General features: G+C 44.6%; 1 protein-coding gene across 3 annotated transcripts in view; it reads left to right on the top strand.

The window, feature by feature from the left end:
* Window positions 1–14,818, top strand: part of RNF130 (ring finger protein 130) — a 137,291-nt gene that overhangs the window by 96,862 nt on the left and 25,611 nt on the right. The window contains exons 6-9 of one of the 3 annotated variants that reach the window (XM_039252797.1): window positions 1,441–1,537; window positions 3,632–3,836; window positions 6,963–7,056; window positions 13,480–13,499. In XM_039252797.1, the coding sequence (XP_039108728.1) occupies window positions 1,441–1,537; window positions 3,632–3,836; window positions 6,963–7,056; window positions 13,480–13,495 (412 nt within the window). In that variant the 3' untranslated portion in view covers window positions 13,496–13,499. Of the gene's footprint in view, window positions 1–1,440; window positions 1,538–3,631; window positions 3,837–6,962; window positions 7,057–13,479; window positions 13,500–14,818 lie in introns of those variants that run through there. The other 2 variants (XM_039252796.1, XM_039252798.1) reach the window with 2 other exon arrangements.

The raw sequence follows: 14,818 nt of genomic DNA, 5'->3' as shown, positions 1-14,818 counted from the left end.
TATAAGCCACATATAAATTATAAATTGCAAAAGTTTTAAAGACATACCATGTTTCAATTTGATATCTTTCTTAACATTTATTTTACCCCAAGACTCCACATATAGTTGTTCCAAAGGTGCCTGAATGTGGGTCCCAGCACCTGCCTCTGTCCCTGTTTGGCCAGAAGCCTGTTTGGGGCTTCTGTGTGGCTTCATCTCAACCTCTGAGAGCTGCCATGGGGAGTACTTGAACTTGAGAAATGATTTCCACAGCTCTCTCAAAGTCTTCTCTCGCTTCCAAAAGGTGCAAGATCCCTTTCTAAGGATGTGGAACCCTCCACCACTGACTTACGGTCAGTTGCAAGGATATGAGTTTCCACTTTCCTAAGCAAGAGCAAATCACCCGTCGTCTCTCCTTCCATAATGTTTCCACTGAAAACTTCTGGCTCAGTGTTAACCTGATTCTTAAGCGCAATTCATCCCCAAAATATTCCCAACCTCCCTGCAACTTATACAGACATTTAGCATAGATTGCTTAGAAGTCTTTTTAAATGGCGTTTTAGTGGGTTGAGCATCCAGCTCTTGATTTTGGCTCAGGTCATAATCCCAAGATCATGGGATCAAGCCCCATGTCTGGCTCCTCACTGAGTATGGAGCCTGCTTGGGATTCATTCATTCATTCTCTCTCTCTCTCTCTCTCTCTCTCTCTCCCTCCCTCCATCTCCCTCTCTCTCCCTCCCTCCCTTCCTCTGTCTCTCTCCCCTGGCACCTCTCCCCTGGCGCATGCACGATCTCTCTCTCTCTCTCAAAAAAAAAAAAAAGAGACACCTGGGTGGTTTAGTCAGTTAAGCGTCTGACTCTTGGTTTTGGCTCAGGTCATGGTCCCAAGATTGTGGACTTGAGTCCTGTGTCAGGCTCCACGCTGATGGCGCAGAGCCTGCTTGGGATTCCCTCCCCCTCTCTGCCCCTCCCCCACTTTCTCTCAAAAAACAAACATTAAAAAATTTTTTTAATTTAAAAAAACAAAAATAATGTTTTAAATGACGTTTAAACTCATGGACATGAGTTCCATGAAACTAGCTCGTAGTTTTGCAGAAAACTTCATGTAACTCTTGTTTCGTATCTTCTTGAGTTTCCATTTTTCTACTTTAGCTGTTAGAGAAAATGTAACTGATTAATAATGTATAGTTTGTCTTCTTCATTCTTAATAAATATCCTAAGTTTCCTCAAATGGTGAAATAAAACGACCCAACAGCCAAATACTACTTACCAGTTCTCATCATCCAGATTGGATTTAGTTTTTCTGCCAGCCATATTTTAATACCTCCCCAATAGTTGTTTCTTGGGACTTGCCAATATGTTGGAAAAGGGGGAGAAACAGACTGACTAAAGATTCCATTTCTTCTGGTCTAATAGTTGCTTAGCATGTAATTTGTGATACAAGTCTCCCATTTTTTCCAGGCACGTTTTCCACAAATCCTGCGTGGATCCCTGGCTTAGTGAACACTGTACCTGTCCAATGTGCAAACTTAATATTTTGAAGGCCCTGGGAATTGTGGTACGTTTCTTATTTTGTTACTCCGTCTGTGTGGTGTCCTCTCCAAGTGCAAGCTAACGTAGCACAAGTGGGATGGTCATGTCTCACAAGAGAACCCTGGCTTCCAGTGCCTTTCTCCCAGGGTACCTAAAGTTCGGGCCACCGTGGGGAAGTCCCAGGAGAGATGGTACAGGACTGAGCTAGTCCACTTACAAGTGTGCTTTTCTGTTGAGTGGTAGAAATGTGCTGAAGAACCACCGTAGGAGAGAGGGATGGGGTTTTCTTGCGTTCTGCTTTTTTTTTAAGGACTGGAATATAGACTTTTGACTCTGGCCCAACAGTAATTTTTTTCTGCATTCGGCATCACATGTCATCACTTACATTCCTTCCCCTTGGATCTGGCTTTGCTCCCATGGGTGCCTTGGTCAGGTACCAGCAGTGGTAGTGGGCAGTACCAGCCCTGGGCAGGGCCTTTGGCCAGTTCCCGGTAGACAACTTCAGCTCTGGCCAGGAGGGTCAGCTCTGACTAACTGAGGACCTTGGAGACTTCCTTAAGAGAAGTATATATCCACAATGAATGCTTTTTGGAGGAAAACAAAATACTCTCTGGTCTCAAGAAAGAGTGGATGAATGATTTCCATACAGAACCAAAAGTTTAGTTTGGCCCACCAAACGAATTCCTCATTTTAGCTTTGCAGCCCAAAGCACATCCAAGCAGTCGTATTCGGAATACACTATCAGACGACAGTTAGCAGTGCAGTTGGTCAGTGATGCCCCCATGTATCTTCCCATCTGCAGTGATCATGTCTGTGACGTCGTTTAGCATAGGGTTCCTCTACCTCAGCACTGCTGACACTTTGGACCAGATAATTCCATCAGGTGGGGGCCATCCTGTGCACTGTACGGTGTCTAGCAGCCTCCCTGGCTACTTCTAAGTGCTAGTAGCACGACACACCAGCCACACAATCAGGATGTCCCAGACATTGCCAGATGTCCCCTGGGGAAAAAAGCTCACCCCCTTTTGAGGGGTTTAACATAGAGCATCTGCCATAATACCTGGCATGTGGCAGATACTTCGCGAAGGATTAACTTCCCTCCTTTCATTGCCTCTAGGTGGTTTGCTTTGTTTTGTTTTTTAAGTTCTATTTTTTGAAGTGCTAATACTTTTCCCTTCTGTTCTTAATGAACACCGTTCTAAAATCTATTACAAGCTACCATGAGTTTAAGTGTAAAGGCTATAATAAATCTCTTCTGAGTGGGTGTCATTAGAAGCGTCAGTTATTACACTGCGCTGTAACCTTTTGTACTTGGGTTCTGGGGTGATCTAGAACAGCATTCTCCTTCCCGGGAAGCCATTATTCTGGGTTTGGTCAGCTGTCACTTCTCTGTACTTGAGCTCTCAGCCATCCTTCCCAGCTCTGCTCCTGACATGCTGTCTGCTACAGGAACTGAAGGTTGCTAGGGAAACCAAGTATCCAAACTGTTACATCAGAAGACTCTCGTATCCGGATCTTAGTTGGCAGGCTTTGGCCCCAAGGCAGCTCTATAGCTCTCCTTCAGGGTTAGATGCTTAGATTATGGAACAGATCCCTTTCTCACAGTTCAAGGTCTTTTCAGGGTTGATCTGCTCCTGGTTGTGTACTTCCCTTGTCTTTAAAGGTAGGAGACATTTAAAACCTGCCTGCCAGATAAATGAGGCATTACAGAGAAGTTAATAGGATGAAAGCAGTATTTTATGTTGTCTGCTCTCCCTCAACATTGATGGAAGAGCCAAAGCGATACATTTTAATGTTTGTCAGCTGTGTAATAATGGTATTGAACAACCCTCTGCCCAGGAGCCATGTCCACCAAAGGTTATCATTTCTTCATAAAGATGACATTCCGTTTTTCTCAGTTCTACAGTGGATTTTAGTTTTCTTTTTTGCCATTTCTGAGAAGAAGTCATCTGTTTCTGTTACAGAAAAACTCTTGGGTGAGAAAGGGTAAGTGGGGAAAGAAATGAGAGGAAACCACACAAAAAAATTTCAAGTCTTTTCAACAGAGTATCAAACATTTAGAATTTTTTAAAAGATTTGTTATTCTTATAAGTACTCTTAATCTGGAAATGTTTTGCAGCCAAATTTGCCATGTACTGATAACGTAGCATTTGATATGGAAAGGCTCACCAGAACCCAAGCAGTTAACCGGAGATCAGCCCTAGGTGACCTTGCCAGTGACAACTCCCTTGGCCTGGAGCCACTGCGAACTTCGGGGATCTCACCTCTTCCTCAGGATGGGGAGCTCACTCCTAGAACGGGAGAGATCAACATTGCAGTAACAAGTAAGTGGGGCCCCGTGCCCAGGCACAAGGCGCATTTACTGCTGTCTGGTGTGCGTTGATGGCTCCGGAGCACAGTTGAGGCAGTCACCCGGTCTGGTGGGTTAGTCTGTAACCAAGAAACAGGTACTTGGAAGGGCAAGACTTTGTTTACAATAAGGAGCTTGTGTATTTGTATATAATAAATGGGAATCGCTTCCATTTGACAAGTAGTTGTTGAGAGGCTTGTCTTAGTCGCCAGTTTTTAAATGATTGCCTTGCAGATGGGCATTTTCAAGGCTCATGCCGGGATGTGACATAGGGCCTCAACTCAGTTGTGTCGTGTGACTGTGAGCGCCAGCGCGCTCTGGTCCTATACCGCTGGCAGCCAAGTGAAATGCTAGTGCAGATTTGAACACACAAATGGACCACTTGGTCCAAGGGCAACTTGAGCCGGCTGCTGCTCACTTTATTTGATGCTTCCTGTGACGTTTGGTGTCTTGGCACTTCCGTCTTTGGTGTCATGGTACACGAGGTGGGAGAAAAGACAGAGGGTAGTCTGCCTTGAAAAATGCTCTTGCTGGTTATGAACGTCGTGACTGCTGTGCCGTTGGTGGGAAGAAGAACGGTGCTCCGAGGGTTCTGATGGCCATGCCTCAGGATTGTGTGAATGGGCTGGCAGGCGTGTGTGTGGGCCGTGCGGACATTCACCATGTAACAAGCCAGCTGTCTCCTCCAGTCCCGTCCTCCACGTGATCTTTCATCTAACAGCCCTTCGCCATCTTCCTCGCCACCACTCTGGTGCTGCCTTTTCCATATGTGCTGTTGCTTGCCTATAGCTTCGAGCCCTAAAGCTGACGGGGCCCTGCTTAACTGGGGGGTCCATAGCCCAGTTAAAGCTGTTGCAAAAGATTTGCCCTTCCCATAGTGAGACTCTTGCGGTCTGTTCAAGTGAAGTACACATGTTTTTAAGCAACCAAAACTTAGGAGTAGCAAATGATTTCCCAGGTTTTGTTCTAGTTTCTGTCTGATCTTAGGGAGACTTCATTCAGTTACAAAATAAGGAAGACAGTTCTTTGATACGGCTTGACTCATTTCTTACCATTTTCCCCCGTGATGTGTTCTAACAGATTTTCATGTTTTCAGGTTTTATAGTGTAGACTTTTAAAAAACAATCTAGTAGCAATAAAGGAAACAAAGCTTCCTTGTTTCTTAAATGATTTTCTGTAAGTCCTTCATTGATCGACATTTATTGAGCACCTACTACTACATTGAGTTCTGATCCCATTATATATTATGTAGAACTGTCCTTTCAGAATCTTCCATTCTGATGATAAAAAAAATGTTACTTCATTTATCACTTCAGTCCCCATTAGCAGAATTTACACATGTGAATAAATATACTCATGTGGTTAAATGAAACCAAAGCTCCCTCTCCTTTGCCCTCAAAGCTCTGTAGTGCCATACCAGCTACAGTGTGCTCGCTCAGCACCCACCGTGCAAGGCACTGTGCTAAATACACACCGGGGTCCTGGCCACAGCAGACTGCTGGACCCCATGGGCATTGTGATGGTGTCTGCTTTGTTTGGTTACTAGCTTTTATACTGACATGCCATACATCTATGGATGCTATGTTCTGTATGCAGAACCACAGACAGCACTGAAGTTCCACAGGTTAGTCTGCTTAACGTGTACAAAGGTCTCTAAGAAGAAAAAGATAAAGAACTCTGTGTTAAGCTTCTTGATACTGATGAGCAGTCATCTCTGAGTTTTTTTAAATGCCAGTACACATTTTTCCTAACTTAAAATACACGCAGGTAAAAATGGTGGATATTGTGTGGGTTCTTAAATGTTCATTTGGACTGAAATTAAAACCTTATAAATTCACTGTACTGATGAGGAATTTGTCATCCAAGAAGCAGTGGTTGCACTGTTAACCGAAAACAAAAGAGTTTCCTAAGCATTGTAACAATACAAATCAAGATGGCCAAGAAACACTTCTAGAACAAACTCATCATCCTGGCATCCTGAAGAACAGTTCTTAACCTTTTGAAGATCACCATCTTTAAAATCCAGTGAAAGTATAACCTTTTTCTAGAAAAATCCCTATGCGCACATAGTTTTGCACATTTGTAGGATTCATGGAAACCAGACTGAGAAACCCTCACGTTATACACAGCTTTGGTGTTCCAAGTATAAATGTCTTCTCTCTGCGTTACTGTAGATACAGAGGGGGCTTTGCTGTCCCACCTTGTTAAAGTGGCCCCAGTGAGTGTATATGCTAGGAAATACCTTATAGATTAGTTCTCAGGTTGTTTTTGAGGTTCTCAGTAAATAGTGCTTTGGGAACGTTACCCTGATGATACAGACTTTGAAAAGAAGGGAAACTGTTAACTGACTTCCTGGGTCTAGAGAGAGACTAGATAAAAACCCTAGAGTTCTGTGTTTCAGAGGTTTTTCTCAACTCTTTGATGGGCCAGGTACCTTGCGAGTCACCTTCCCTTCCTACTTGTGCTCGACACAGCCAGAGCAGCCGGTACTTGCCTCCCGCCGGCGGGAGCATGAAGGGTAGTCCTTCCCAGGAGAGAGCCAGTAAGATGTCCTTTGTAAATAAAGACTGTAAGTAAACCTGTGCCTAAGAGAAAAGAAGGTAGACCCGAATGCCACAGAAGGCCAGCTCGCGGACTGCATGGAGTACCCACAGGACCTTTGGGACCTCTACTCCGTATGAGTGGCACAACCGTGCAGAAGTGACAAAATGAAGAAGGAAAGGTTATAGAAGTATGGCTGGTCCACTTTACTGTCATCTAAAGTAGCCATTTAAAACTCTGTGTCCACGTGCAATTTTACATGCATTATTCCTGCTGCACACTTTTTGGTGGCCACACTCTTCACAAACCTCAGGACCTTAACTGGAAGAAATGTTTGGGCCATGCTTTCCTTTCTCCCTTGCAGCTTTTCACCACTACTTCCACTAACCTTCTCCAGTTAGTAGCTCTCTGGCAAACCTCCTCCTGCTTCACTTCCTTGGGCCAGTCTTGGCTTACACCTCCGTTGACGTCTGCTTCGTTGCATTTGAGGGAAATGTTGACATCGATTTGACTTAAGCCTTCTCCCCAGAGTGATTTCCTCCCTTTCCTTTGTCAACAGAAGAATGGTTTATTATTGCCAGTTTTGGCCTCCTCAGTGCTCTCACACTCTGCTACATGATCATCAGAGCCACAGCTAGCTTGAATGCTAATGAGTAAGTAACAAATTATTTTTTGGATTGCATGTGCCAGATGACCCCAAGAAAATCTGTAATTTTCATAAAGATGGTGAAATTTGGCTTCCACCAGTTTCATACTGATCCTGATGAGGTCCTACCTAGCAAAATAACTTTATTTCATGACCATATATTTTTAGTCAGTAACACGGATCGGGAGGTCACCTTGCTCAGCAACAACAGCTCACTCGAGAAAAGATCTAAGGGCTTTCATTAGCCACATGCTTAGAGTGCAGCAGCGGTGTAATGCAAACGCTGGGGGAACCAGCACAGTCAGAGGGTGCAAAGAATGTCTATGTCCTGATCATTGACAGGAAAATCCCACTTTACTGTGTGCTCACCAGACTTGACGTGGATTCTTACGTACTTAGCTTTTGGTGGAACACTGGCACCCTGGCCCGCGGTCAAGGGACAGTGACTTGGATGTCTAGCCTGCAAGAAAGAAGCAATCAGGAAGAGCCACTGTTTCCAGAGTAGGAAGACTGTCAGGGGACAAAGAAAATAAGCATAAACGGTATTTCCATGGGGCAAAATGAGGACCGAAGGGGTAGGTCACAGGAAGGCAAGTTTCACCTCCGTACAGGAACATCGGTCAGGCTCCTTCCCTCATGAGCTGGTTTGCCCAGGACGAGGAGCACAGGAAGAAGCTGCATGTTACTTGGCAGGGCTGCTAGAGGTCAGAGGTTGTTCAGAGTAGGCAAAATTGGGCTAGATGACTGTTAAGGTCCATTTGGATCCAGTGATTTTCCAAGAGTAGCTTTCCACGGGGGTAAGATAAAGGGAAAGGTTTTTTTGGTTTTGTTGGTCTTTTAAATTTAGGGCATTATAAGTTATTCTTTAGTCCTTTTTTTAACCAGTATCTATGAAAACGAATCTGAGATGAGAGTAGCCCTAGGACACAGCCCAAGTAGGAACCTAAATTGGTACAGCTGAAATTCACATGCTCTCCACACTCACTTAGGTCCTGGCATTTTAACTGATTCATAACCAGCAAAGCTGGTTGATTTAATTGAACACCCATTGTCCAGCTGTAGCAACAAATGGGCAAGTAACCTCCACTTACAATGACATCATTTTATTATCTCTAACCTGATGTGTTGCCGAGACACTTGTAAGAAGGGCCCTTTGGCATCCCTGACACGTTAGGAGGATGCCATGGTGGGATGGCATTCTTCAGCCTTCAGGCAAGTAGTCACGGCCACTCATCCAACAGGCCAACCCACCTGATGCAGTTTTACTTCAGCGTAGCACAATGTGAGTTGCTCAGGCCCTGGAGTCAGACACAACCTGTATTTCCATTTTTGGAAATGGAAATCCCTGCTCTTCCATTTTTGCTTGGGAGACCTGGGCAGCTCTGTTTATCTGTGTTTATCATTATAGTCATGGAGAAAACAATAATTAATGGTAGGAGCATACCCTAGGTTGTGTGAATTCGCATATAAAGTGCTTAGCACAGTGCCTGGTACATAACAAGTGCTCAATAAATGTTAGCTTAACAGTTCCACTGAGATTCTTTCAAAGTTCTGTTAATGAGATGACCATCTGCCTTTATCATTTGGCAAATGAATTTAATTTTCTTCCATGAAACTGTAGAATCATAGGAGCCCAGTGAGCCTGTGATTCAAACCTCAGTTTGGAGGGAAAGAGTTATTTCACCTGCAGTCACCTCTTTTGCTTACTCTCATACTGACCCCATCAGAGTTGATGGGGATATAAACTCACTTCTTAAAACTTTCACAAATGAACAAAAACCAATCACAAGATATAGAGGGACTCTGGGCACTTTTAGAGAATCATGAACTGATTTAATGGTCACCTTGCTGCCACTCAGGATCTCCCAAATGCTCAGTTCATGCATCAGATATTTTAGAGAAGCCTCACTAAATGTGTTCCCTTTAGAAATCAAAGTACCTGGGGCCATAATATTTCAGTTCCACGCATAATTGCCTGCATGACTCAGTCTAAGCATAGATCTTAGATCCATGTCTTAGGCCGACCCTTTTCTCATAAGCCTTTGTAGAAGGTTGATACCGCAATTGTTCATTCAAGTATTATTTCTGTGCCTTCAGTCAGAACTACTCTGAAGGACGATTTTCATGATCCCCATTTAGAGAGAGAGAGAGAGTGTGTGTGTGTGTGTGTGTGTATGTATGTGTGTGTGCGCACGCACACATACAGGTGCATGAAAGAATGGCCACCAAAATATTAATTGTGATTATCTTAATGTAGTAAAATTGTGGGTGATGTTTTCTTTCCTATTGTGCTTTTATGTGTTGATTTTTTAATATAACATGAATTACTTAATATTTTAAAGGCCATTTTAATTGTGGAAGATAAAAGAGAGATGATAGTCACTCTTAACTCAGTGTCTCCTTCCCAAGAATGTTGCTTTATAAATTCCTATGTGATTTTAATTCCAAAGAAAAGTTTATTTTAGCAAATAAATTTATAATTACTCTTCATTAATGAATTCTTTGAAATCTATCCTATACCAAAAACTTACAGCCAAAATGGGATTGCCTTTTCAGTTTAATTGCTGTTGTAATTTTCTAGAACCTCATCCATTTGTAAGATAGTCTTCTATATAAAGAGATTCCATCTTCTCACATGTTAGTGATTTGTCTGGAAGTTGATAGTAAAATTCACCTCTATTCATAGTACCTACTATTACAGTTTACCCTTCTGACAGTGTCACACTGAACTTGTGTGTCGTGATTTCAGCAAAACTTTGACCCAGTCTAGTCACTGGAAGAAACCCTGTGGGCAAGATGAAGCCGTGTGGGCCATGTGTAATGGCAGGCATGTGCAACCCACATGGGCCCAGGCCTGGCTGCCATGCATGGATTCCTGCCCTGCTGGGGGCAAAAGCACGCCCTCCTCCCTCACCACGTTCTGCACAGTGACCCAGGGCTTACGCCATTGCCTGAACTCTGCGGTCAGACAGAACTCCACAGATTTGACGTCACCCCCCTTCTGCTGTACAAAATCCTATTTAAGTACTCAGTCGTGACTAATTGTGCTTTAATTTTTAACACTACAAATGAAACTAGTGGAGTGTTGAGGCTTCATAAATATAAACAGGATAGTAGTCAAAGAAGCAAATAAATGTAAGGCAAATATATTCATTTATATTATCTTCTCATACCTGTTTCATAATACCTCAGTGAGCAAGGGTAGTGAACTCCAGTCCCCAAAGGAGGTGTGCTGCTCTGCTCCATTATTCAGAAAACCTTGTTAAATCCCAACATTTACCAGCTTTTATCTGTACCAGACTGTTTTTCCCTCAACATAAGAAAAGATAGTGTTTTCAGTGTTGTTGGAGGAATAAGCTGTGAGATAAGGTAGATGACGCAGGAGGATCTGAGCTGAATGGGAGGTCCAGCTAAGTATCCTCCACAGCCCTTTCTCAGCTCCTGGATTCTGATTTGTAGAACCCATGCCCGAGGAGCTGCCCGGGAGTATAGCCCAGACATTCAAAATTCAAAACCATCTGAGCCGGAGGAGGTGAATGTGACGTGGTCAGTGTTGTAGAATAACTGGAGCAAGTCTAGAATCCTATAGCCCAGCCCGAGGCCAGGATGCCTGCTCTTCAGCAGGCTCGGGGTGTCCCCACCAGTACTCCTGGTGAGCTGGCTGCTCGGAGGTGCAGTGGTAGACATGTATGAGCCAGATCAGAGGAATGGATGTTTCTGTCTGTCTGACTCTCTTTTCAGTATTTCTGAATTATTCTACTCACACTGTAAGAGGAACATTGACGTATTTCAAAATAAAAGGATCTGAGAATGTAATCATCGTTGATGTCCTGGGATGTTGGCATAGAAGGGCAAAGATGAGGGCCATGTAAGGGATGTCTCCAAGTATTTGAAGGGCTCCCACAGATGAGACTAGTGCTGTTTACTGAGGGCCTCCCAAGAGCTTACTCCTGAGTGGGGCTCTTTTTCTACCCAGGCTGCCCCTGTGCCACTCACGATAGTCCCGTGATACTAACCGGCGCACACGGAGGGGGCTTACAACATAGTTCAGGAGCTCTGGAGGCATCCACAGAGGAGGGGTGGAGTGCCACCTAATACAGGGAAGAACTTCCTGCCGATTGGCAGTGCCCATCCATGACATGGGATGCCTTGAGAGCTGGTGGATTGCCAGGGCCTGCTTGTGCGGCCAGAAACCACAGGGCGGGCACTGTTCAGAGGCAGGCCATGCATCAGGCACAAGTCTGAGGTTCCTTCCAGTTCTGAGAGTTCCTCTTCAGTTGTCTGTCCTAAATGGTCCTTTCCTAGGAGGGATCAGAGCCCAGGAAGAGGTATTGTGTGCCATACTGGCCTGCTACCTCTTTTAGAACCTTGATATCAAAACTATTTCTAAAAAAAATTTTTTTTTACCACCTGCCACAAGAACTACATTTTATATTGTGACATGTATTCATTCGCACGTGTACAATTGAAACAAGTTTCACAAGCACTTCCCTGACGCAGTAATCTCTGATCTGCTTTCTGTACTGGTGGTGGTGTTAATACTGGTCATGAACTCCCACATTGATTTTACAGTCCAGTAATAGTCTGCAGCCTGCAGTTTGAGAAACATGGATCTAAAGAATTTTGGATTTCTGGTTCTCAGCCGAATACCTTTTGCTTACATTGGCACCCATCCTCAATTGTTTGTTTTTCCGTGACTGCCTTCCTTGTAGCAATGCCAGCAAAGATTTGAACTTGCCCCCAGTGTGAAAATGAATCCACCTCTTTCTCCTCTCAGCCACTCTGAGCCTGAGATATGTATACAAAATAACCTAAGCAAGGCCCAGAAGGACTGCATGACCCCTGAGAAATGCCATAGGAAGAGGGCCTGGGGTTCAAGCCCAGTATTTCTGGGCCTGCCTCTTTCCTTCACACTGCTGGTCTTTGACTGCTCCAGTGAGCCATTTAAGGCTAGAAATAATGTGGTGGAAGAGAACACAGTGGGCTTTCTAGAAATGTGATGGCACGAAGAAAGGGAAAGGCACTGGGGACCCCTGATTGGACTCCCTTGCTTTTCTCCCCCCCATAAGTACCTTTAATTTTATAGCTACATTAGCTTATAGTTTCTTAGAAGAGCAAAATAAAGTTTAAAAATCTTGACTCACCTATTGAAAGTTCTCCTAATACTTGACTTTTCTGAGGAAATTGTATAAAATAGGAATGTGATCTTAGGAGGGACTGCAGTGGACAGTCCAGTACAGAGCTCTGTGTGAGGCGGTGAGCGGCCTTCCTGTGGCACCCCACCCGCAACCCTCCCTGGGTGCCAGGCCCCGCCCTACTGTGCAGGGTGCAGTGTTCAGCCTTAGGCACCAGTTGGAGGGATGGCAGGGCCTCTCCCTGTCAAACTGACACAGGGGACCTGGTGCTTCCTGGAGAGAACCCACCAGGAACCAGGCCAGGCATAAATAGGGCACAAAGAGGACAAAGCAGAGCCGGGTCAGGGAGCGATGGGCTTGATGCACCTGCTGGGAGCGGTGGTGGCAGTAGGCTAGCCACAGAATCTGGACTGTGTCCTTGTAAACAGTAGGTGATGCTAAGGCCTTTCAGCACAGAGATGTTTCCTTACAAGTTGCTTTGGCGTGGGAGAGACTGGAGGCTGGAGGTTCAATGACTGCAGAGCCCAGGGGGGAGAGGAAAGCCAGGGACGCTGGACAGTTGTGTGGCGTCCAGAGAGGGAATAGTTCCAAGTGTGGGTCTAGAACTGAGCCGAGAGAAGAGAGAGCATGGCTGGAGACCAGATTGGGAGCCGAGGAAGGGAACCAGCTGCGAGAGGCCTCGGGAAGCTAGGGCCGGCCATCCCACAAAGCCAGGCTGCTGAGGGGCGGCGACCGCCCCAGGGCAGGCCAGGGGCTTCCCAAGACCCCGGCAGACACTGGTTTTAGGGACACCTGCGCGCACATAGTCTGGGGAAGTCCCGGGAGAGAGCCACACATCCCAGAAGTCTACACTCCGCAAATTTTATTTCACACTAAATGTAGACACTCTTGTCTGAGGTATAAAGGGGGATCCTGTTTTAAAGAGACAGCTACAGATTTCAGGACACTCAGCACTGAGAACAGGCACTCAAACCAGGAAAAGTTAAGAATTGTATGACATTTATCCCTGCATTTTTAAGCTAGATGCTGATTAGCCTGTGCTTTTCCCTGTATTCCTTTTGGGCGGACTAACACACTTCTAAGGTGACTGAGCCACTTGACCACAGATCTGAAGCTGCTGAGTTCAGGAAAATGCTAATGGCTTACTGACTTCCCCAAATGGGTGTGGGAAATGGTGGGGGACAGCCCCAGCCCACCCTTCAGTTAAGATCACTTTCTCTATTATTTTAAAATATTGGCCACTCCCTTTTAACTAATTCTTGACCTCTGTCTTTTTTTCCCCTTCTATTCTACAGGGTAGAGTGGTTTTGAAGAAGAAAAAAAAAAACTGCTTTCTGACTGATTGCCTTGAAGGAAAAAAGAACCTATTTTTGTGCATCATTTACCAATCATGCCACACAAGCGTTTATTTTTAGTACATTTTATTTTTTCATAAAATTGCTAATGCCAAAGCTTTGTATTAAAATAAATAAGTAATAAAATAAAAAGACCGTGCCGTTGAGTATTATTCACCCACCTGTGTTCGGAAGGCCGACCTGGAGATCATGTACCCCAGTCTCATTTGTGTGTGTTTCACAGAGAAAGTGTGCTCACGGCTCCCCCGCAGGACAACAGTGACACTTCTCCTATTGGCATTTCCACACTGGTGCCTCCTGGCGCCCGAATACCACCAGCGCACGAGCACGTCCTGTGTGGTACTGTCCACCAGGCATTCAGTGGAGTTACTCCCTTAGACTGGCTTCAAGGTCACCGTCCTCTCTGATAATCTCTTGCTCCATGAGAACATCAGCCCCACAACCGCAGGGACATTTAGCTGTGTCGCTTGCCTCTATATCCCCTCCACCCCCATGCCTAGTAGAGTGCTTTTTGCACATAGTAAGTGCTCAATAAATACTTGTGGGATGAAGGAACGAGTCTATGGAAAATTTTCCAAAATACACACCGATTTGTAATAAGTTATATCTGTCCAGGGTGTTTTTCTACTTAGTTTGTACAGTAACCTTTTAAAAGCAGCAAAATCTTTAAAGTTGGAGGAGAGCAGTTTTACAAGTGGAAATGAATAATTCTTTGCTGTATTGACAAGGAGAATGTTAAAGTATTTTATGTTCTGCCGAATCCTATGCTTAAAGGATTATCAGTATGCATAAACATCCTGAGCAGGGAATCCCGAACCCCTTGTGTCAGCGTACTGAGGGATGAGAGTTTACTCCCACATTCCCTTCAGAATTTGATCCCATCAGTAATGGGTTCACAAAAGCAGTCATTCTCAGATTGGTTAGAGGTTGAAGATTTTATCTTTTTTTGTTGAGATATAATTCACATGCCATAAAATTTGTCCTTTTGTGATGCAACCATCACAGCTGTCTAATTCTAGAGCATTTTCATCACCCCCCGCCCCCAAGAGAAGCCCTCTACCCATTAACAGTCACCGCTCACCCTGCCAGCCTGGAAACCGCTAATCCACTCTCTGTCTATGAATTTACCCATTCTGGACATTTCCTATAAATAGAATTGTACAGTGTGTAGCCTCTTGTCTGCCTTCTTGCATTTAGTGTAACATTTGCAAGTTCTTGGAAGTTGAATCACTACTCATCCTTTCTTTCTGGCTGAATAATATTCCATTGTATGGATGAA

The sequence above is a fragment of the Hyaena hyaena genome, unplaced genomic scaffold, assembly GCF_003009895.1.
Source record: "Hyaena hyaena isolate Hyena2069 unplaced genomic scaffold, ASM300989v1 scaffold_428, whole genome shotgun sequence".
NCBI classification, from domain to species: Eukaryota; Metazoa; Chordata; class Mammalia; order Carnivora; family Hyaenidae; genus Hyaena; species Hyaena hyaena.
Note: the sequence above shows the minus strand (reverse complement) of the source record. Positions and strands in the feature narration are given on the sequence as shown.